This window comes from Astatotilapia calliptera, chromosome 12, assembly GCF_900246225.1.
Source record: "Astatotilapia calliptera chromosome 12, fAstCal1.2, whole genome shotgun sequence".
NCBI classification, from domain to species: Eukaryota; Metazoa; Chordata; class Actinopteri; order Cichliformes; family Cichlidae; genus Astatotilapia; species Astatotilapia calliptera.
In genome coordinates this window covers 32,807,023-32,831,293 of record NC_039313.1, presented here as the reverse complement: position 1 = coordinate 32,831,293, position 24,271 = coordinate 32,807,023, and the positions used below count along the sequence as shown (strand labels likewise).

The following is a 24,271-nucleotide window of genomic DNA, read 5'->3' as shown; positions in this document are numbered from 1 at the left end:
AATGATCAAAGTTCTCGTTATCACTTGAGAATTAATTGGGATTTCCGTCACGCTGGTTTTGTAGCCTAACCACATGTTTCTGGTGGATCGCTGCTGGTATTAGTTACCTGACCGTAACTCTTTTATGAGGTTGTGAAGAGTCACAGAGGATGGTTTTTCTTCTTCTTCTCTTCCACAGGTTTCAGCCGTGCTGAAAGATTATCATTAGAAAAAAAGTGACTGTGATAGTAACAGGAAAACCTCCAGCATAAGCTAGTGAGCAGACCTTGAGTCAATGCTATTTGCATCAGCAGGGAACTTCACGATACAGACTTGAAGTCTGGGAATGCAAAATTACTGAAATCTTTTGTTATATCCTTCAAAATATATTTTAGATTTTAGCGCAGATGTCCTCTGACTCCCAGAGTGTAAAGCAAGAAATCCTAACTGCAGGTTGTCTTAAAAAATAAAACGTTGCTTGTTCTGGAGCCTTCCCACGTATCAGACAGTCCTCATCAGCAGAACGAGCTTGCTCAATGGAAATGTCAGCGTTTAAACTTTCCACGACACCAAACGTCTGCATAGATATGTGCAAAAGCTCCAGAGTCAACAACAGAGTGGACTTTGAGTCGGGCTTGTCTGACTCAGGGTGACATAAATGACTGAATCCAAGTCGTGTTGATATTTGAGGAGTTTTACAGTCAAATTTAATTAGCATTTAATTTGCATCAACGATGATTTATGGATATGAAAATCAGCCCTGTTTGAACGGGATCAGCATAAGAGGCTCATTTTCCCAATTAAACTGTGAGTGTGATTGATAATGGCAACGCTAAAATGTGCAAGCCAGCTTGGCTCGGTTAATACCTTTCTCTCTCACATGGGCAGAAATGTCCTAAGCCGAGGGTTAAATCAAGGTCTTATTTTAGTTTTTATAGAAAAAAAATAAATTTGAGTGAAATTAGTAGAAAGTATAATTCAAAAAACATGAAAGAAAATAAACTCCATCCTCCATCGTTTGCTGATCCACAGTCACTGCCGTCACTTTGAATCTTCTTTGACACTGTAAACAAGCCAACTTAATAAAAACAAAATCTGATTACAGGAAATGTAGATTGAGGTCATCTCCTAAATCTAAGCAGAAGTTCTGTGACCCACGGCTGGTCTGTCAAATTAATTTCTCTCCAAAGTCAGCTTTTGGACAGCAGAAGCACAGGGATAAAAATAGACCGTTTGTGTTGTTGTTAGTTTGGGAAAGAAATGATGGAGAAACTGCTGGAATAAAGGTAATTTGGAAGTAAGGGGGCGTGTCTTTATGTATTTTTGTTTTATTGATAAGAAGAAGTTTTGTTTTATGATTTTAGCTCCTTTTTTGTTCACTAATACTTGTGACTTAAATTTATATTATCTAAATATTTATCGGGTGATACATCCCAGTGTCATCTCTCATTTTCTCTCTGCTGCCAACAGCTGAAAGTTATTTGAATATCTACCTGCTGCACTGGATGGGAACTAAAGTCTTTGGTCGCCTCGTGACTTTGCCAGCACCTGGTTACATTTATTGTCTTATCCAAGAAAGTATCTGCATGTCTACCTGCTGTAGTGTTCATGGTGCTTGATTAAAACTAAAACATCAGCTCTTGGACAAATTATTTTAAAGAGAAGTTGGAAATTATATTGTATGTTTGCATTTGCGTCCCGACACTTTAGCTGTTCAGAAGCATCAGTGGGAGATGAGTAATGACTTTGGCGCATAAACCAGCCTTCTGCTCGCAGAGACCCCCTCAGTGCCTCAGTGTTTACCAGCTAAAGAGCTCGGCTACACCCTCCTCCCCTCTTCTGTGTCTTACCCCGCTTCCAAATGATCTCACCGCCTTTCAGCATTCATTGTTAGCGAGGGGAAGTCACCGGCTTGTGCCGTGGAGTTGAAATGGACGCGTTGCCTTTGTTCAGCTGTTGATTGTTTTTGGGGGAGGGGGCAGGTTTTCTCTTGAGAGTTTCTCTTGATCTGCATTTAGACTTTGCCTCAGAGGGGATTTCTAATGGTCACTTTCGAAGCAGGTGTGTTTGCTGTTGATGAGCCCTGTAGCTTCACTCCTCCGAACACACTCCCAGAGGGCTCTTTGGCCTTGGGGGGGATTTGGCGCAGCCCCAAGGTTTACTTCAGCCCTTATGTTTATTTTAGCCTGTTCCTGTGCCAGTTAGCTGTATTTATAAAGCCTATACACTATCAGATAGAAAGAAGGAGGTTTGTTATTTGAGATAAAACTTTTTCTTTTTTTAAATTTTGGGATGTGATTGTCTTTTCGAACTAATGAAAAGGTCAGCCGGCTGCTGTGAAGAGGCTGGGAGTTGATGCTGATGCTCTCGACTCTTCTAACTTTTAATTTCAATAGAGAATCATTCCTGTTTATGTCTGCTTGGGTCATTAGAAGTGTGGCCATTGTTTTTGGTAGTGCTAAGAGCTTTGTTAACAAAGGTTATGTTTATGATCAGGAGACATAAAAACTTGTTGGGAAGCAGGAAAATTATGATCCAAAGCTTGTTACCTCATGGTATGCCTTTCTCAGTTAGAATGTTATGGTTGTTTTATAAACTAATTAGCATTAGTGATGTTTGCTATGAAATTAGACTAGTTGCAGAGTCTAAAAACACAGAATCCCTTTAGAAAATGTTTAATACTGATCACACTTGAAATCCACAGATTTAATTAGACAAATAAACATTTATTGTATATTTTCAGAGCTATATGAAACCTTTAATTGAATCGTGTTTTAAATGTTGCTGAAATGTTTGGGCTATGTATAATGTTGAAAACATACACAGTGTGAGATGAGTAAAGATAGCAGCTTTGAAATGTCTGTTTGAGTATTTATGCACATCTAGGGCTGTGCTATATGACCAAAATCTCATATCCCGATATAAGACATCTATCGTCCCGATAACGATATAAATCACAAAAATGTAACATTTTCTGTAAATTCTATGAATCTCGGACAGCTCGTCTTGCGGGAAATGTTTCCAGCTGCGCGTCATGTAGCTGGAGTGTTTTAACCGATGCATGAAGCTATACATTTTTAGACATAAGTTGTAAACGCCGCCGTTTTCTTTGTGAGTATTTATTACACGGCGTGCTGCAGGGAAAAGCCTGTTCTAACGTTTGAGTCAAAGGTTTATTTTTTTAGCACCTGGCGGCTCTTTTTTTACTTCTCATCCGTAAATAATCTGCTCTTTCACGTGATTCAGTTTATTTTGAAAAGTCTCAACAGGATCTTGAGCTTTATTGTGAAAGGTTTATGTGGAACATAAACAAGCGGACACGCGATGCTGTTACCGTCGTTGTTGCTAACGACAACGCATAAAAACAGGCGCTTGTCCATCCGTAGTGTGGTTATATAAAATATAAGAGAAAGAGAGAACTTTAAGAAATTAATATAGCCACTACAGTGACCGATGAAAAAATATTGCCGTAAACAGTTTATTTTGCGACACCACGAAACAAACGATAGCGTAAAATGAAACGATAGACTTTTTATATCGTCATCTGATATTTATCGTTATATCGAACAGCTCTATGCACATCCCTAATTAACATGAACACACACAGCTGAGTGCATACATTTGTGTGTGTGTTTTACGTTATTAAATCATGAAAAGCTACACGATCCTTCATGATCAGTCATACTTACCTAGCTGCCATGGCAGGTGCAGGAAGGAGCTAGTCACCTCGTCCTGCTGAAGATAGAATTTAGCACCAATTGTCGCCTCCTTGTTTTTCCTTCACCCTTTGATAGATGACTGTGCATGTAAGTATATCTGGTCCACATGTAGTTAAGGCAGTGCAAGAGTCTGTGCTGCCTTTTTAATAGAAAATACGTGAACTTTCCTGAATTGACTGTGTAATCAATAAAAACTTTTCTCATTTGGTTTACTTTTTTAAAAATTAGAATCCTGGTGATTTTCCTTTTTGGATGGAGTCATGCAGGAGTAACCCTTAAAGTCACTCAAGGTGTTTGTGCCTAATCCTGATGCAGTCAGAAGCTCTTCTCCATCTATATTTACAGATTAAATAAAGTTTTACTCAAAGAAAATCTTGAAACTCTGCAGCCTTCTTGGTAATAGCCGTGAGAGAGCCTTTACTTTCAGCTTGGGTCATTTTGTCAGTGGTAATAAGTTTATAATCTAAGTTTATGTTTTGGATCAGGGTAGAAGATAACCTCAAAATCTGTCATGGAAACAAAAACAAACACCAGAGTTTTTTGGAAGCAGGAAGACAGGGACTCAAAATGGTTGAAAACATCCATCACGAATGCTGGTTTGACCTCCTTATTTAAAAGTACAAGTTTAAAAACTACCCAGCAACTAAAAACTGTTAAAAGTCTTTGACCAAAGTGCCTCCTTGGGTATTCTTGGCCAGCAGGAATCCTTAAAAACGACCCTTAGCAGCTGGACAAGCCTCTTTTGTTTCAGCCCTCTGTAAATCTACTAGGATTTTGCTTTGGTACATTCGTGCGGTAAGATTACCATTTAATGTGAGGGCTGAGCCGACTCCTGTACTGGAACACCGGGCAACAGTCAGGCCAAAGGAAGCCAAGGAAAAAAACCCACTGTGTTTAATATAAACCAGTTTGTTTGAGCATTAAAACAAGTCTAAAACAAGGATTATGTGGCTTAATTTTCCTTTTCCTTCCTTCTGGAAACGTATCCTCCCTGCCTCGTGACTCTGTCCTGACACTTTTACTCGCCTCACATTCCTCCAGCCCACTTTGCATTCATGGTCATTCACAGCCAGGACGGTGTAGGTGAATGTAGAGTGTGGAGGAGGCTGTTTCTAGATGCCAGACATTTCCTGTGGACCCTTCTGTAGTTGTGTCATTTATATTGTTGTCAGTGTAACTGATTCAGAGCAGTGTTCGAGGAATATTATTCAGCTCAGATGCTCCAGATTATATTTACAATTATATCAGTTCTTTCTTAAAATGATAGCAGCATCATCATCACTGTCTGTTACTTGTAGACAGCCACTTCACTTTGAATATGTTTTAATCACTGCAAAGATTTTCTTGTAAAACAAAGGATGACCTAGCAAAAAACGTTTGGGAGCCACTGGGTTAGGGTATGTTCATGCTTTGGAAAATGTGATTGAGAGCATACATTTTGGACTTTTAACTGTATTTTCATAAGCTTTACAGCTTTTTTACAGAGAGAGAAATATATGGTACATGTTCTGTGCATTAGCCACCTTGTCCTGCTTTGTGATCAAAGTGGGCTAAACAATGAAAGAAAGCCGTGTTAAAGGGAGGATGATCTTTAAAAGAGAAGAGCTAAAATGGCTTATTTCAGACAGGAAGGTCCAGCATGAGGTGATCAAGGATTATTATGAATGTCGACTCAGAGAAATAAGCAGAATAGGTTCTGTTTAAACTATAAAATCTGTATGCCATATTAATAAGCATCAAGTTATTTCCCAGAATTGACTATGCCTGAACATCGTGACACATCAGGATAAAAGAAATAATTTGTATAATTCACTTTGAACATCTTGTAGTTTTCAGTGGAAACACTAAGAGACTAAATTTGCATCGCTATGTTCAGGAGAGCTGCCGGTAAATTAAAAATAACCAAAACCCCTTCCTCTGCTGTAATGACTGTGACGCAGTTTGTTTAGTTTTGTTTTTAACCACAGTGGGTAAATTGGATTCTATAAATAAAAGTAATCAGTGCTTCTGGTTCAGTGTGATTTCTATAATTAACATCTAACTGTGACCCTGCTTTGTCTGGCGTGTCATTAATTGTTTATAGCAGGGATTTTAAAACGCGGTGTGGTGTTGATTTTATTGATGAAACACTGAGTCAGGCTGAAGGAATGCGAGGAAAAGATAAATGTAAGTGAAACGAAAAGGGCTGCTTCTGGATTTATGAGATTTTATGAGAAACCCCCCACTGAATGTCTTATCAGTGCTTTTGAGCTGTTACATCAGTAAACGATGCTGATTAAGTCAAACTGCAACTGAACCTGATTTGAAATAAACTTTTTTTCTCATTTTATTTACAAGGAGAGTGATCGAGCCCAAATGTTCAAACTGTAAAACTGTTTTCAGTTTAAGAGGAAAACTGAAAACGCTGTCACCTGCTTCATGGCTCTCGTAGGAAAACACCCCAGTTTTCAGACTGAAGACTAAATCTCTTATGGCAAAAGCAGAGTCACCTCTAGATTTAAGCCTCAGTTTTAAAACATGCTGAGCTCCGAGATGGTTCACAAGGTGTTCAACATATCAGCTGTGCAGCTGAGACCCAGACGAGTCACTGAGACGAGCATTTCTGTCCGTTTTCACTGGAGAAACCTTCAAATGAACTTTAAGATTTCATTTTCACCGACATTTTGAGTCTAGATTCAGCTTCTAGTCATGTTGAAATAGACAGTGGTGTTTCACACTTGGTAGTTTCCTCTGTTGAAGCCATTTGGAGATGGCATTGAACTCCCCTTTTTAGAGCATCAGCCTCTCACTTATTTTTCTACTAGCACGGACTGTTTGGTTTGCACGGCAACACTTACGGGAACATGAATAGGAGCATTATTCTGGGAATCGATTCGCCCGATAGAGCGAGGAGCTGCCCTTGAGCGCTGCATTTTTCGGGCCGGAGGTGATGGTGGCGCGGCCTCTGCGGTTTGGCTGATAAGAGCCGCTCCTGCTGTTGAGCCTCTCAGCTGCAGCTGTGCCTCGGCCATTATATCCAGCAGGATTTACAGCAGTCCAGGGGTTTGTCTCCTCTCTTTATCTGTCACATACACCCTCCCTCAGCTGTCAGGGTCTCTTCAGGGTTACTGAAGGTCACCTTCTGTGTACAGGACTCTTGTTTATTGGGCAGAGGTTAGATATCCCAGTTAAAGCCAGTTTGATTTGAGTCTTTTTTTCTGCGTTTATGAAAACATTGTTGGTTATCAAGTGTGTGAAATGGCATCGCCTTCTGTCCATAATCTGTTTGTTAGTAGGCTGGTTCTGACATAACACTAAATGATTGGGCTGCAGCTCACGGTTATGCTCATTGTTTTTTGGCCATTAACTGTTACTGTTTCACTCCATACACGTAAAATAGTGAAAAATATCACAGTTTCTCCCAATTTAGTCTTTGTATTATTACTCAGAGAATGTTAGCTGTTTGTTGACATTTAATTACAGCTCCAAACGGTGCTGAGCGTCTCTCAGCCCCGAGCTGAGATGCTGGAAATGGACTTGAATGACTAATTCTCTGAGGATCCACGATAAGTGGCCGTGACAGATGACTGTGGCACTGCATGCCATTCCTCCATAGTGATTCACACCGCCGTAGCTCTTCCTGTTAGGTTTTAATATGTTCATCTTTCTTGGCCCCTCAAACAGCTAATGTTTATTTTACAGTGGTGTTTCCCCACTCACAGACAGTCCAGGTATATTTGGTTGTTCAATTTAGCATTTTAGAAAAATTATCCAACCGTGATCAAGTTTCTAGAAAACTAGAAAAAAGTGCTTCTTGCTCTTATTTTGAAAATGAACTCATCTAATTATGTTCTCATCTTTATTGCTTGGGAGCTGATCTTTGCTTACATGTTTAAGTCATCCTCCAAAGGTCCATTTAGGTCAATTAAATTCAAGAGGCAGACATCCTTATTGCTGATATCTCTAAAACTGGGCAAGCTAGATGGGGAAACAGCACTGCAGGCCAGCTGAAGAACTATCCCAGTGCATGTTGCATTGTAGGCAGCTAAGCTAGAGTTTGGTGTTTTCAAGGAAATTAGTGTTAAAGATCTAATTTTACTCATAAGCCGTCAGAGGTAACACTTTTGTTTCTGTTGTGTAACCACGAGCGGTGCTGATGAGGCATCAGGTGAAGTGGAATTCGTATCCTTACTTTATGATGATCCCCGTCAGCATCACAGTTCATGGTTTGTTTCATCTTCGTTTTTCATGTTGAGGAGAAAACAACAACAAACTGTTGTGGGTGGTGACCTGCAGCGGCCCACAGAGCCCTCATTCAGGCAACAAGCAGCTTGTGTTAATTCCCCGTTTGGGTAAATGCAGGCTGCAGCCTGTATTGTCGACCCAGTTATCCAGCAAGCTCTGTTTGGTAACAAGCTATTGTTTGTTTGTGCACGCACATGATTCATGAAGTATGACTCAGAGAGAGGGACCGAGCAGAAAGGAGAGGGCCAGGTCACACAGATGGTCATAATTAAAGGGTTTAGTCCCAGAATTAGATGCCGGACATTTTTAACTCCACGTTCTGCACGGTAAAGATGGCTGCTCCTCTCAGCCTTCAGCTCCCTCTAATCTGGTCCCTTAAACACTTATTTGAAGCGCTTGTTCCAGCATGAAGAAACCGCCGTGGATCCTGGGACAAAATTTCACCCAAACGAAGTCGACAGTTGGAGTAAAAATGTTTTGTTTTCCTTGTCTGCCTCTCAGAGCTCGACGCAGGAGATCGGCGAGGAGGCCGAGGAGGACGCCATCTTCACCATCACACTGAGGAAGGTGCAGCTTCACCAGTCGGCCAGCAAAGGGCAGCGATGGCTGGGCGTGGACACGGACTCCGCCCTGAGCCTCTACGAAACCTGCAAGGTGCGGACCATCAAGGCCGGCACTCTGGAGAGGCTGGTGGAGTACATGGTGTCGGCGTTCAAGGGCAAAGACTCCACCTACGTCACCATCTTCCTCTGTACCTACCGATCCTTCGCCACCACCAAGCAGGTGCTCGATCTCCTGCTCAACAGGTACGGTGACACCAGACGACACACCGGGTGGAAAAGCAGATTTGTGCTTTTTCCAGACTTTTCTGATTTAAATTCTTAATCAGAAATGAATGTGAATACATTGAGGTAGAAGTTGTGTTTACGTACAAATTTTAGACACTTTACTTGAATATTTTTGTTTTGTGACACATAATCATGCTCAGATCCATTATTATAAAACAAACAGAGAAAAAAATTCAGTATATCAGAAGATTAAAATAGCAGATTTACTTAGAAATAAATTCTCCAAATTACAAGAAACAAGGGAATATTTCTTAAGATTATAAAGGACCAAAAGTGCCAAAATGATCACACTGTAAATGAACCCCATCATGCCTACACACTGTATACAGAGGACTGACGTAACATTAATTAACAGACTTATAAATTACTAGAATTTCTCTCAAAAAAGCTGAACCTGGTACCCCGAGTGATATCATGGTTAATTCAGCTGTTCAATGCAAAATTATCCAAAAGGCACCAACAGCACACACAGCTGAATATTTCAGTTAAGTGAGTCGAATTAACAGAGATAAGGCCCGGGACAACCGCCTGCGCCTGGACACCTGTCAATCAAAAGGACCACACCCCTGAAAAGCCAATAAAACAAAATATGTCCACCCAGCAGTTGTGATGAAGGGAAAAACCGCACATACACAGCAGATTTGTAGTAAATGTGTTCGTTTGTGCTGTGAAGTTGTATTTTTTTAAACGGCCATCGTGCACTTAGTGGATGGACCCTGCGCAGTGGTCAGAGGTCTAAAACTACGACTAGTTTTACTACTCCTGTGCTTTTGCTACAATTGTTGTACTGCAAAGCAAAATGTAGTAAAAAATAAATATGATACAATAATAAAACTGCAATAAAAAATAAAAAGATGCCGATGACAGTAAGGCTCAATGAGTTTAGCAGTATCACCGTATGTGACCCACATGCCGAAGGCTACTGCAGGGGCGTGGGTTCAAGTTTGCCTCAGGACATTTTCTGAGTGTTTCATGTTTTTCTGTTCAGAATAATTTTAAATATTGCTCAGTATTACAAAACACTGTTACTAATGCCCCTGTGCTTTTAAAATGTTTAGCTTATTAGGGACAACAACAAAAGAGAGAGAGAGAGCCATCAAACCTTGACATGAAAACTCAGACTGAAGCTTCTTTCTTTTTTGGTTGTTTTGTTCATTAGTTTGGTTCATAAAATGAAACTGGTGTTTTTTTTCTTTCTGTTTTTAGGTATGCCAAGCTCCAAAATGTGCCTGCAGCCACAGCACACAGAGTCTCCCAGGACGACTGCACAGAGCTGAGAAAGTAAGCGTGCTGCGACCTTCAGTGTCGAGCTTCCAACATTAATCACAGAGTACATTCACAGCACCGAGCCTCAACCCCCCTCCTCCCCGGCTTAAAGGGATCCTTTTCTTCCCCGTGGCTGGATACCTGTCAGACTGAGGGGGCTGTTTGGGTTCAGGCAGCCCTAAAAATGTGATAAATCACAGAAAAATAAACAACTTATTCATTTTCTTATTCTCTTTTAAAAGAGCTTTAGTTAAATCCTTAAAGTCAAGACAGTGTTTTCTGAGAAATGCTCCCATTGACTTCAGGTAGCTGTTGTTTTAAACTTCATGGAAACATTGTGCAGTTTTAATTTTTTTCTAAATAAATGAGATATCTTCAGATACTCAAATCCGCGCACTGGGAACATTATTTCATGAGTAAAAACCACCTCCTCCATCTTGTAGCCATGTAGTGACCCTGAATGCATTTTATGATAATGCATTATGCATTATTTGCGTCATCCTTATATCCTGAATGAAGGCTGTATTACTCAAAGGTCCCATTGTTTCAAATCTAAGCCAAAATAAAGCTGTATTAAACTAAGTGGAGGGTCATTCATGTTAATGACATCGAGCTTTAAGCAGTAGAGGCTCTTTTAGGGTTTCAAGATGGCTCATTAATTCAGTAAAACAGGGCTTTTTTTTTTTATACTCTTGTGTAACAGAAACCATATTTGTTTAGATTTAGTTTGAATCACAAGAATGGAAATAACAAAGGATAGAAAAACAACCTGACCATAAGAGTCACCAGTTCAGATAAACACTAACATACTGTAGTAGATAATTCTCTCAAGCGCACCTTAAAATTGAAAATGTGAGAATGTCTTTCTATAAATTTTGTTTTTCTACTTTCATATTGTTGCTTTGTGGGTTTCCTAAGGAGGCTCTTTTCTTATATTTTATTTCCTGTGTGTTTCAGCACTGTTTCGTCCATCCTGGGCGCGTGGCTGGACCAGTACTCTGAGGACTTCTGGAGCCCTCCCAACTACGAGTGTCTACATCAGCTCCTCGCTTACCTTCACCTCCACTTCCCTGGCTCGGACCTGGAGCGCCGTGCCCGCAACCTGCTGGCCCACTTCCACCGAAGACAGCAGTGTGAGCCTGATCCTGATGGTATGAAGGCAGGACAAGAGAGGGACACCAGAGCAGGCAGGGACTCCTTTAACATATCAGAATGGTGGTCCCACAGTAATAAAAACCTGAAGTGTTAGAATAAACCAGTTGAAGGCTGTGCACATTTCAGGTGGCTCTAGATGTTCAGTTTCAGTTCAAACGCTGAGATATTTGTTGCTGTAAAGAACAAAGAAAGTGTTGGCTCAGAAAAAGTGCAGGAGCTGTGTTAAGGTTGAGCTCGGGTGGAGTCAGCTGTGTGAAAAATATATATTTTTTTATTCTCTTTAGGGGAACACATCGGCTGCCCTTTTGCTACGCAGGAAGAGAGCGGCTTTGAGGATGAGCTTCCTGCTTTCAGTTTCCTGTCGTTTGACCCCATCATGGTGGCAGAGCAGTTCACGCTCATGGACGCGGTGAGAATCTTTCCTGTCCCTTTCAGCACAGTTACCTGGTGGTGTTGATTCTTAAGATCGTATCTGCACCGCCTCTCTTTAAATTAGAAATAAGTATCGATTTTAACTCCCCTCTTTCTCTGCGTCCATTCAGGATCTGTTCAAGAAGGTGGTTCCCTACCACTGCCTGGGGGGGATTTGGTCTCAGCGGGATAAGAAAGGTAAGGAGCACCTGGCTCCCACCATCAGAGCCACCGTGGCCCAATTCAACTCTGTCACCAACTGTGTCATCACCACCTGCCTGAGCAACCCGGCACTGAAGCCCAACCAGAGAGCCCGTCTGCTGGAGAGGTGGATAGAAGTTGCCCGGGTGAGACTTCTGGTTTGCTGAGCTCATGTGCTCCTGGGACTGACGGCCGTTTTGGTTTGTTTCTGACTGAACGATTGCTGTTTTCAGGAGTGTCGAATACTAAAGAACTTCTCCTCGTTGCGAGCCATCCTCTCCGCCCTGCAGTGCAACGCAATCCACCGCCTAAAGAGGACCTGGGAGGAAGTGTCACGGTAGGTTTCGTGCCCGCCTGCAGGCTCTGCAGAGTGATTGTTGTGCGCTGACCTCTTTGTCCGCCTACAGGGAAAGTTTCCGAACCTTCCGCGAGCTGTCCGAGATCTTCTCTGACGACAACAATTACTCCCTGAGCCGAGAGCTGCTGGTGAAGGTGAGTCACAGCAACAGATGTAAACATAACACTGAGGGGGTGCACAGTGAAAACGGAGGAGGTGTATTTAGCCGCTGAAGGAAAAGCCATCTTCACAATAATACGCAGACAAATCAGTTTATGAGTTACATAACAGTAACACGTGGCAGCTGAGCAGGCGGCGGGAGGATGCACGGCTAGGTGACCCTTTACTGTCAGTATCCTTCCTCACAACAGCTGCAGCCAAGCTTCCTGCACATCAGAGCACCTTGTTCTGTTACTTTTGGACAACAGGATCCATATACGATGTCCAGGGTGGGCTCTGTGCAGCTGACAGGTTGCTGTCATCATTAGTGCGATATAGTGGGTTTAATGCAGAGACCTGTTGACACCGTCAGAGTGTTTTGCTCGTATTGACGCATTCAGTGGAAGGTCAGCAGGAGCTGATTCATAAATTCAAGATATTTGAGTGAGCAGGAAATGAGATGACAGATCAACAGGCTGCACATGCTTTCCGCTGCTCGTCTTTACTCTTTGACTTTACTACACAAGCTTTGCATGATTCACAGGTCAAAATAATGATTATTTTTCTTGCACTGGGGCTTTGCATTCGTCCTCTGTCTGAAACAAGCTGTTTTAATTCCTCCGCCTTTTACACCAACTCGCTTTTGAGTGGCTGCTGCTTGTAAACAGAAGGTCTGAAGAGCAGTAGGGATGTTTGGCTTTTATCGCACAAGAAACTTAGACTGAAACAGGACTTAGTTGCACTTATGCTGCAGCGCTGTCCTTACAATCAACAAGTTTTTAAGTTGTCACATTCTGACATTTGCACGCTCATAAAGACTGCTCAATTTTTAGGAAAAAGCTCATAATCATTGTAAATAATTGCAATCACCTATTTTTAACCTGAGAAGTTTTCTGATGTAATGCTGAGTTAGTTAACACCCGCGGCGTCCGCTGAGGGAATCCCTGCTGACGTCACAGGGAGGAACCCTTTGGCAGGTGTAGATAACGGCTCCAATATGTGAAAGCAGACCTCAGGGCGTCGCCTCTGTCTATCTGCTCGGGACAGGCCGCGTTGACTCGACTCAGTTGGCTCGAGTTGCACGAAGCTCCGGAGGCCTCCGGGCATTACATCACTCTGAGGAATGCGCAAGGAACGGCAAGGAGGTGGATTTTCTCCCAGTTTTTACTTTGAGGTCGTTTCAGAACAGGTTTTAAAGATCTAATCTGCTGTAACACATAAACGAAGTATATGAAGTTTAAAAAGCTTTTGGAGAAAAACATCCTTGAAGGGAGGTTCCTGGTTAAAAATCGCTAATGACAGGAATGAAATAGTTATAGTGTTTCTAAAGCTTGGAGAATGTGTCAGGTTGGAGTTGAGTTGAGTTAGCTTGTAAGATGTGTGTCATTTCTCATTCCTGGATTGCACGTCCTCGACTCCTCTCCCTGGTCTCAGTTCCTCCCACGAGAGATACGAGCGGAGGAGGCGAAGACGAGGCATGAGGAAGAAGGAGTCGAGGCGGAATGAGACGTCCTCGCTTCAGAGCCTCATTTTAAAGCGATGTCACTGAAGACCACATTTGAAACACCTGCATCTTAAATGTTATAGCTCGACTACAGCTATGTTCAAAGTTGCCTAACATTATATTTTAGAAAAGACCAAAACTGAGCATTTTGATCTGGGTCAGTCAGAATGATTATTTTTCTTTCAGTTTATATATGTTTTATTGTTTAGTGTGTTATCTGTCATTTTGTGGTTTTGGGAAACGCACAACAAAAATTAATCTAACTGTATTACAGGAGAAATGTGTGTATTCAGAAGTCGTTTAAAGGAAGACAATATGGGATAAACTGTGTCTGATGTTGAATTATGTAGCACAGGGATGTTTGTTGTGGGGACGTTTGTTTTTCTGCAGAAGTGAGTGAGCAAAACTCACTTATTGCGCCTTGGTGGAAGGAGGGTTGGGTATTTTTAGTGTTTGGCCTCTATTTTGCACATTTGTGATTTTTAGCATCCAGAAAAACTTATCATGTGTTGTTTATTCTGCAGGAGGGCACCTCCAAGTTTGCAACTTTAGAAATCAACCCTAAACGCGCTCAGAGGAGACACCAGCAGCAGAGAGACCTGGTGAGACCACATGCTATCTGCTTGATGCTTTTCCACCAAAGCACTGCTTCAGGCGCTGAGTCAGCCTCCATTTACTTATTTTTCTTATGCTAACAGGCACATCTGCTGCAACCAGTACTCTATATCAAATCCACTTAAGGAGTACAATCACATTTTGAATGGGGGATTGGCAGCTGCTCTTCAAATTTAGCTTTCTGGAAGTTTTCTTACAAATTTCAACAAGCAGTGATTAGCCTAAACTCCTGCAGATTGCAGGACTACTTACTGATGAAAATCAAATTTTTCCTGCAGCACTGGTTTAAATAACGTTGTTCTAGAGAAATGGTTACTTGCACTCTAAATGCATGTTCATCTCCACGTGTTCCGTAAACAGGGAGTGATGCAGGGGACGATCCCTTACCTGGGGACTTTCTTGACGGACCTGGTGATGATGGACACTGCCATGAAGGATTACACTGAGGTCAGACGTCAGATGGGAGTCGTTACTGTGATGATTTTTGGATTTTAAACCCTCTTCCTGGGTTTGTATTTTTTATTTTCTATCACTGCTAATAATTTCTTTTCTTCTTTTTCAGGGTGGTCTGATTAACTTCGAGAAGAGAAGAAAGGTGAATTATTTCTTTTTGTTTGTTTGAAGTCATCATCAAAAATAATCTGGCGGTCCAAATCTCAAAGTCAAACCCTTTTTTCGGCTCTGCCCTCTTGTTGCAGGAGTTTGAGGTGATCGCTCAGATCAAACTGCTCCAGCTGGCCTCCAACAACTACAATTTCACTCAGGACAGCCACTTCAGGGAGTGGTTCGCCGGCGTGGACAAATACAGCGAGGCAGAGAGGTCAGTCATCACAGGCTCCTCCCTCTGTCTCTGACCCCGGAGGAAAGCAGGAAATCTGGCTGTTATTTTGATGGTGGTTGGATATCTGCAGTCATCCTTTAATTCTGACAGTGAAAAGGGGAATTTAACAAAACTTGGTGCCGTGCTTTAAAAACAACTAATATATATATTTATATATATATATAAACCCTCAAGTTTTGGCAGGAACACATGAAATGTTCACATGTTCCAAGATTTTTAGGAGTTTATGAAATGATTCACAGCACTGGCTGCCAGCATGAAGCGTGGGTTATTCAGTTTGTCCTCAGTTTTGCCGTCAGGATTAAAATATCTGCGTTTTGATGAAAATGGTGAAAATATCATTTCAGAGGAGGCGGTGAGGGGTTTAAAATAATACAAAACCATTAAAAATGACAGAATTATTTATGGAAGCAGTGGTGAAACCCACCAAATTTACACATCTGCAGGTGTAATGACCCAGCTCAGTGTTATCGGTGCTAACCGTGTTATCCTATCTCATCCTTGAGTTTATGTCTTTGAATTCCCATTTTCTCTCTTGCCGTCCTGACTCCCTCCTGTTCCCGCAGCTACAATCTGTCCTGTGAGATCGAGCCTCTGTCAGAGTCGGCGAGCAACACGCTCCGAGGCAAGAAGAACGGAGGAATCATGAAGCGCTGGAGCGAGTAAGTCGCAGCGTTAATACCATTGTTTTAAACTTGACCACCAGTCTTATTTTCATAACCCTCCTGTTACGGTGTCATCTGCAGCCGACAGTTGACGGAGGCCGGTTGCAGCAGTGCCGCAGGCTCTCACTCCAAGTCCTTCGACCACTCGCACTACAGGCCGTACCAAGGAGGAGGGGGGGACAGCGGCGACGCTCTCAGCGTCACCTCTGTCAGCTCGAGCGGATCAGACCTGGAGGATGTGAACGCCAGCTTCCTGTCAGACTCACCGGAGGGACACGAGAGAAAGGTAGAAAAAGCTGCACATAGTATTTTCTGCCACAATGTAAAACATGTGACAGCCACTTTTAAGCAGCTGTTTGTGAGGAGGGAAAAAAACAACAGTGGATCTGCTGGAAACGTTTCCTCATGTTTGAAGTCTTTGCTTTGAGCATAAAACTCGAAAGAAGGACTCAAATGGAGGACAGGGAAGCAGGCTGAATACAAAAGGGCGAGCCTTTATTGGACAATGTTAACTGCTACAAACTACAAGAAAACTTCAGCGGGGAAAACAAAACCGAAATTCAAAACAGGGCAGAAGGAGAGTCAGATAATGAAGGGCAAACACACACAAAACAAAAGTAAATAAAGACAAGGAAACACTTTAGACAATGGAAAAATGTAAACACAAAAAAGAAAATCAGTAAAATCAAAAAAGGGACCAAAACACACCGTAACTGAACAGAAAACCAGGCCTGGGTGGGACCTGTAGTCATTTGTACTGAAATCGTGTGACATTGTGACTACACCAAGGTTTAGCCTTCAAAATCAAGACGATATGAACGCTACGAATTATAAACATGTAGTTTAACGCTGGGTTTGACTTCACTGCTGAAATTCTACAAACATGAGTAAGAGTAGCCCACGCTGCCCCCTGGTGATCACTCACAGTTACAACAAACAGACGTGAGTTCCACAGTGTTATACTTAGAAAAACTCCCAGCGCACAGCCACACTGGGAGCTTAAGTCCTTAAGTCACAGGGATTATTCACAGAGCACATTTGTTCCCACCTAAAGTTCAGTTTATTTGAGCGTGATCTAGGTGTCCTGTGTGGAGAAAAATAATGGCTGTCATCGTGTCAGAGTGGTCTGGGGCCGCGCGATGACTGGTTCTGTTTTGTTTTCCTTTGTCCTCCTCCAGACGTCGACTCCTTCGGTGAAACTAACTGTCTCAGCACTGGGAAGAGAAGCTCCAGCTGCAGATACAACCTCAACGGTAACGGCTGCTATGTTTTTCTGTTCATTTCACACTGAAAACCTGAAATGGCTTGGATGACTGTCTGCAAACCAGACAGGGTGGGGTGGGGTGGGGTACTCGATTTAGAAAGCTGCAAACCTGCTCAGTAATAATTGTCCAATAATAATTCCCCTTATTATTAAGAAGAAAATTAGCTACAGATACCAGAATCGCTTACTGTAGCTGTAAACATGTTCATGTAAAGTTGGAAACTTTAACATGAAGCATTGATGGGGACTGACTTGCTTTTGGAGCCGCAAGTGATCTTTAGAGGAACTGCATGAGGTTTTTATTTCTTCAGTATTGGCTTCATTTTTCAGCCTCTCCCACCAACCTCTCCCTCTGATAACCTTTCAGTTCTGGGAATGTACGTCTCTGTCGTCTCTGGACACGTCCGGGATGGGCTCGAGCTCTGGTTCAGCCTCCGGCTCCAGCAGCGCCTCCTCCTCCTCCGTCTCCTCCTCCACCCCGTTGTCGGCCTCGCGCTCACACAAACGCTCGGTGTCGGCTGTGTCGAACTACTCGACTCTGTCGCTGCCGTTGTACAACCAGCAGGTGGACGACTGCTGCATCATCAGGGTCAGCCTGGACGTGGAGAACGGGAACATGTATAAGAGCATCCTGGTGAGGGCAGAAAAACAGCTTTCAGGCTTTTTAAGAGGCAGTGAAGTCGGAGTTTTCTCTGTGTGTAAAGTGATGGTTAATAGTTAGGAACAGATGTTGATGTTCTGTCTGCGATTCAGGTGACGAGTCAGGACAAGACTCCGGCGGTGATCAGGAAGGCCATGATCAAACACAATCTGGAGCGAGAGAAGACCGAGGACTACGAACTGATGCAGAAAATCTCTGAGGACAAAGGTGATCATTTCTTTGTTTCATGTATTCATTATTGGTTTTTAACAGTGAATTTAATATTACGCTGCTTTTATGATACAAGTTCCTGATGCACAGTGAAAACTTCCATAAAAATATGAGAGTAATTAATAGTACACATGTGTTTTGTCTTAGTTGTTGTTAATTTAAAATGAATTTAATGGCCGATGTGTTGACTTGCATATATTTACAGTTTCTCATGTGGTGAAAGATAAAGAATTGATTTTCTTTCATGTCCCCCGAGAATAACACTGCTTAAACTCGTTAATCACCACTTGTTGCTTCTCTCTTTCTGACCTCGTCCTGCAGAGCTCCGGATCCCGGACAACGCCAACGTCTTCTACGCCATGAACTCCACTGCCAACTATGACTTTGTGCTGAAAAAGCGCGGCTTGGCACGGCCCATGCGGGCCAAGAACGTGGCCAGTTCGACGCTGCCTCGCATGAAACAGAAGGGACTGAAAATCGCCAAAGGGATTTTCTGAGGAGACTTCCTCTCTCCTCCTCCTCCTCCTCCTCCACTCACCCTCTTCCTCCTCCTCGATCACCTTCTCTGGCCTCCACTCGTCAGCTTCTGCTCAGGTGCTTGAGTTTTTGTTCAGACAAAAACTGGACACGCAATAGGAGGAACGACCAAGCGCACCTCGGGAAGCAGAGGAGCACCTTAACACTTAACTGTCGCGTCGTCGGGACCCTGAGAGGACGTTAAAAGGAACAAACAAACGAGGCGTGTTGGCTGCTTCAGCCGGCTCATGGAAAAGCATCAGATCTCCCGGTCCTTTTACGTTTCGTTTACAGCTGTTTACATCTTAACATCAGTTGGTCAGATCAGTCGTTTCTGCACCTTCGACAAAAACACTTTTTTTTTTCCTGCTTTTTTTTAAACCATGTTGCAGAGCCTCGTCCCTGTGTGATCACTCTGCGGTCTTCATGCTCGCACCCTCCTGCGTGGAGCAAACACTAACGGACAGAAAGGTGTCTGAATGTGATTCTACTTTTTCAGGGAGCTTTTGTTTCAAGCGCACCGCCGCCACCGCTTTTGCCCCGGTGGTCCCTGATGTCGACAGTGCCTGCAGGACTGCAGCACTTTAAGGTTTCGCTCTCTGCCGCCTCAGCATTTTAACACCAGCGACGCTGACGCGAGCGTGGAGAGATCTGGACTCTATAAACTCCTGAACGCTGCCATGTTACACATACACAAAAATAAAAGGTCACGTGGCCTGAAACAGAGACGTGGTGTCAAAACCAGTGGGCGCAGCCATGAATCACATGCCACTGTTTTCTTTTTATTATTATTATTATTATTATTATTATTATTATTATTATTAATTAATGAATCGTAACCACTACATGGAGAAGGATGCCACAGAGTGGGACAGAAACATGAGCTGAGAACAAGACACAAAAAAACTGAGTGTATATATCGATTAACACCATCTGTGCAGTATATTCTTTTCAAACGGACCACGAGATTTTGTTAACAGACTCGACGCTTTGTTCTTTTCTCTTTGTACATTTGTTTGCATCTCTCTCTTTGATATGGTGCTGCTACTTATCTTTCTGAAGACGTCATAATGAGCTGCACCTCACGTTTTTGTTTTTTCTCTTCCTCCTGACCACCAGCCGCCATGTAGGAACACAGAAACGTCTGAGGGACACGAGGCATTACAGAAATAATAAGTAAAAAGGGCCGCTCTGCCCGGTAGAGTCGATACTCTCTGTTTTAGCTGTGCTTCCAACATGGCGGCTTGGCTTTCATAACCATCAGTTTCCAAATGTGCCATGATGGGCCAGGTGAGCGCTGCGGTATCATCTGTGGTTTTTTACGTGTCTGTGATGGCAGCAGAGTCTTTCCTCTCTGGGCTCTAACTAACAGCACATGTGGGGGGGAAAAAGTAGCTTTGGGTGATTTTTAGGTTCTCTGTTCCTGTTAGCGTACAGAAGAGCTCCTGAATGTTTCGTGCGTAGGCGCCCAGGCGAAAGACTGTGACGCTGCCAGACTGAACACAGGGGAACAAACTCTTCTCTTTATGCTCTCTGTTTCTTTAAAGGTAAAAATCCAACCTTAAACACACTCAGCGCTGGTTTTTTAACAAGCAATTTTTGGTGACTTGCTTCAAATATTTGTGGTTGGTATTTCCTTCATTTCCGCAGGTGCTAAATGACAAAACTGAGTTGTTTCTTACAGCAGAAACACATCTGATCACAGCTAAACCGATGCCAGACTAATGTGGCTTAACCAAGAACATTTGCCAGATCTAATACAAAGCGGTGCAGAGGTGATAAACATAAACTGTATACTAAAGATGGACATACCCACTGTAACGAGCCATCAGTAGCAGGGGGTGAATCAGCTGAGCGACTAAGAGACACCGTCATAGGCTAGGGAATGACAACCACCTCTAATGGGGACCATGGTTTCCAAAGACTTACACAATATTATATGCACTAATACTTGAATCTAACAATTGAGACCATAAACTTAAGAGGAAACTGTTTCCTGAGGTCATAGGTCATGTGAGTAGTGTGGTCATTTTCTGTAATAGAAGTCTATTTGCAGCTGCAGGTGTCGCCCACTGCTGGCCATTAGATACAATAAATGACATCAGAGTATGTCTGTCTTCTTTCACACTGGTGAAAAGAAAACATCAAAATCTGTTGCAAAGCATTCTGGGAAGTGGAGGAAATGGGAAATTAAAAAAAAAAAAAAGATTAAGTCATCGGAAACACGCTAAAATCTGAGGTTGGACTTTTTCCTGATGTGTTATTAATATCGCCACAACAACAAATCATCTGGCCTGTGCTGCGACCATGTTTTGCCTTTTTTGTTTGTTTTTTCATCTGCATGAAGGTCACGTACAAACGATCAAATGAATGAAACGCCTGTTAAAAAAGAAAAGAGTGATAGCAATATGGTGGTGATGATGAGCTGGAGGCACGGCGTCCGGCTGTCGTGGGTGTTGTTTGTTACCGCTGTGGCGTGAAATCCTTCGCTGTTGAACACTGTGACCTTCGACCCTTTCACTCTGCCCTCTCTGCCTGTTGATCGGCGCGTCCTGTCGAGCACTGTGAACCCAAACGTCTCATTCCCTTCTAATGATGTCTTAGTGAACATCCGCCCTTTGCTCATCTCTCAGGCGAGCAGCAAAGGCGGCAGGCTTGATCCTACATGTGCCAAAAAAACAAAACAAAACATGTAAAGACAGAAAAAGGTTGAACAGACGGGTCCTCTGCCTTTTCAGTTTGTTTGTTTACTGTTGTTTTCTAGAAGAAAAAAAGGGGAGAACACTATGGGAAAAAAAAAAAAAAAAATGTGTTGACCCATTTCCCTGTGGAGACTGTTGTCCGAGAAACTTGAAGCAGACGTGTTTGTCAGGCGCTGACGTAAAAACTGCACTTTCATGAAAATGTTTTTCATGTTTTAAAATCTTTGTTTGGCATGTCTGAATCTTTTTTTCCAACCAAACATCACAGGCTGGATTACACGACGTGTCACACCAGACTTTGAGATCTTATGACCAATTTCTAGTAATGAAAACAGCTACAAAACTGGCATTTCTATGCGGGTGAAATTGCCCCAAGTGGCCAATAAAGGAACTGCAGTTTTGCCACTTTTCTTTCATCTAAGCAGTTTGTAACTTGCAGAGGACCCGCTTACACTTTATTAGTGAGCTGACCTGACCTCAAGTTTGAAGTCTTACCCTCTTTAGCCTCAACTTCCTAGAGGAAAATAGTACACACAGCTTCTTCTAAAACCAAAACTAGCAACATATATTTGAATATTTCACTCGTAGACTGCGTCTGATGGCATTTTCATGTGTTCCATGGCCTCAACTCAGCATAGTCACAGCAGCATCTGTTCTTTTTTACCTCATGCTGTTGGGATTTTTATCCATTCTTTTCTGGTTATCTATCAGGGTCGCTGGAGCCTATCGCAGCTAACATAGAGGGGGAGACGGGGTACACCCTGGGCTGGTCGCCAGTTTGTCGGCTAACAGATGGATAATCATTGACGCTCACAGTTGCACCTGCAGCCAATTTAGAGACACCAATTAACTGAACATGCAAACAGTGGGAGAAAGCCAGAGTACCCGTAGAGAGCCCACGAAGGCACAGGGTCTGGCCGGTCAGTGGATTCAAACCCAGGACGTTGTTGCTGTGAGGCAATGGTGCTAACCAACATATTGTTGTGATATCATCCAAGCCAATCAGTGCAGCATGCAGCCTTCTCCCTTCCTCTTTACACAACAGGACCTTGAAAATTTCATGCTATTTCTGTGAAAAATAGTTTTGTCTCCTACATGTCAGTAATTGATTACATAAATATAAATGAGAGAACAAATCTGACAAAAACAATCATTTTTATAAACAATAAGGCTGTGTTATAATCACTATTTGTCTTACTGTCAACATCTATCACTGAAAAGATCAAAACGTCCAAGCGTTAGTCTGCTTCTGAACCATTTCCCCCTTCACATAAATCCACATTCGGCTGACAATAAGCAAAACAGAACATCCCCAGCCTTAGAGTTTCACTTTTCCAAACGTGACCTGAATGCAGCATCAGTTCCTTCTCTGTACTGTTTGGTTGGAACGAAACTTTCACACTTTGAGTCCTGTTTTTTCTGGATGTTTGGAGTAATCGGAAAGCAGGTTTTCTGCAGCAGCTCCATCTCTTTGTGTAAGTGCGCGGACCTTTGTGTCAAATTTCCTGACCCTGCGAGCATTTCTGTGCTGGTGAGGTTGACGTGATGGACCAGTCTGTGTTTCGTTGTAGCCCGTGCTGACAGTGACATACCTTTTTGTGATTTGACCTGATTCTGTGCGAGTTTGAACAAAAAAAAGAAAAAAGGCTGCGTTTACAAGGAGAAAAAATACAACAAACTGGAAACCAGCTTGTGTGTGTGTGTGTGTGTGTGTGTGTGTGTGTGTGTGTGTGTGTGTGTGTGTGTGTGTGTGTGTGTGTGTGTGTGTGTGTGTGTGTGTGTGTGTGTGTGTGTATTTTAATTCTTTTATTTTGTTCCCTGAACTGTGCTCGGGTGCCATTTCCCATTTTAACAAAAAGATTTCAGAACTTTTTCTAACTGCTTCTTTGTTTTACTTTCCCCAAGAACACAAAACCTGTGTAGAAAACAGAAACTGTCCTTGATTGTCTTTGTTTATTTATTAATTTGTATATAAAGATTTTGTTTTGCATTGTACATTCTCTCCTTTCTTGGTTATAGATTAATATATTCATGTATATATGAATAAACATTAAGTTTATAAAAGTAAAAGGACTTTCTGTGTCTCTTTTGTGCTTATTTTTAAGGAGAACCTCTATAAACTTTCATGATTTCTGTGGTTTGTTTTTTTTTTAAAACAGTACATCCGATTTTTAGGTATCGGAACATAAAACTGATCTGGCCCTTACTGGGTATTAAACTTGAGGTAAACAGAGCTTTTGATGACCAACATATTACATCATGTCAAATTCTATTTAACAATAATGAAGCCAAAATCTAGAAGCACTGTGTGGAAAAACTTCAGTAACTTGTAGAACCACCTGTAGCAGCGATAACTTTAAGACCTTATCTCCTAAATGACTATCCATCTCTCACATTGTGAAGGAATTTTGGCCCGCTCTTTTTTTATAACTTTCTTAAGTTCCCACCACAGCATTTCAGTCAGGTTGAGGTGTGGCCTGAGCCATTGCCACCCCTTGATTCTTTCCTTTTTCAGCCATTGTGTTGTAAATTTGCTGCTGTGCAAAGATGGCATTTCATACAGAGGAGTTAATGGTTGACTCAAAGACTGTAAGGGGCCCTGGGCCCGTGGTAGCAAAACTAGCCTAAGTCATTAGCCCTCCACCACCATGCTGACAGCTAGTATGAGGTGTTTGTGTCCTCTTTGATGAGACGCACCTGAGTGCTTTCTACATGTGTCATCTCAAACTGGAAATCATAGACTGATGTCATAAAGCTGTTTAACACACTCAAAAATGCTAAACATGAACTCCTGTGTAAGATACAGGAGGTATGATTATTACCATGGTCATATTTAGGGTCTTCCTTTGTAAAAATGTAGCATTTTCATAGCATGTCAATGGAAAATTATTATTTCATTTATTTTAGTGTTTTTTGGGATGATTTTCGATGCGGTGACACCTAAACAGAGCTGTTTAAATTGTCTCACTAAACATAAAAAAATTCAAATAGGCT

General features: G+C 42.3%; 1 protein-coding gene across 7 annotated transcripts in view; it reads left to right on the top strand.

Annotated features, from left to right (window-relative positions):
• Positions 1 to 20,781, top strand: part of LOC113033563 (ral guanine nucleotide dissociation stimulator) — a 56,298-nt gene extending 35,517 nt beyond the window's left edge. For 4 of the 7 annotated variants that reach the window (XM_026187508.1, XM_026187506.1, XM_026187507.1 and 1 more), the window contains exons 2-18: positions 8,424 to 8,728; positions 9,977 to 10,051; positions 10,994 to 11,223; positions 11,476 to 11,600; positions 11,734 to 11,949; positions 12,037 to 12,140; positions 12,211 to 12,295; positions 14,328 to 14,405; positions 14,779 to 14,865; positions 14,981 to 15,013; positions 15,117 to 15,238; positions 15,826 to 15,921; positions 16,006 to 16,210; positions 17,103 to 17,177; positions 17,556 to 17,822; positions 17,942 to 18,056; positions 18,381 to 20,781. In XM_026187508.1, coding sequence (XP_026043293.1) covers positions 8,424 to 8,728; positions 9,977 to 10,051; positions 10,994 to 11,223; positions 11,476 to 11,600; positions 11,734 to 11,949; positions 12,037 to 12,140; positions 12,211 to 12,295; positions 14,328 to 14,405; positions 14,779 to 14,865; positions 14,981 to 15,013; positions 15,117 to 15,238; positions 15,826 to 15,921; positions 16,006 to 16,210; positions 17,103 to 17,177; positions 17,556 to 17,822; positions 17,942 to 18,056; positions 18,381 to 18,556 — 2,394 coding nt within the window. In that variant the 3' untranslated portion in view covers positions 18,557 to 20,781. Of the gene's footprint in view, positions 1 to 3,502; positions 3,786 to 8,423; positions 8,729 to 9,976; positions 10,052 to 10,993; positions 11,224 to 11,475; positions 11,601 to 11,733; positions 11,950 to 12,036; positions 12,141 to 12,210; positions 12,296 to 14,327; positions 14,406 to 14,778; positions 14,866 to 14,980; positions 15,014 to 15,116; positions 15,239 to 15,825; positions 15,922 to 16,005; positions 16,211 to 17,102; positions 17,178 to 17,555; positions 17,823 to 17,941; positions 18,057 to 18,380 lie in introns of those variants that run through there. The other 3 variants (XM_026187509.1, XM_026187504.1, XM_026187503.1) reach the window with 3 other exon arrangements.
• Positions 20,782 to 24,271: the final 3,490 nt, after the last annotated feature.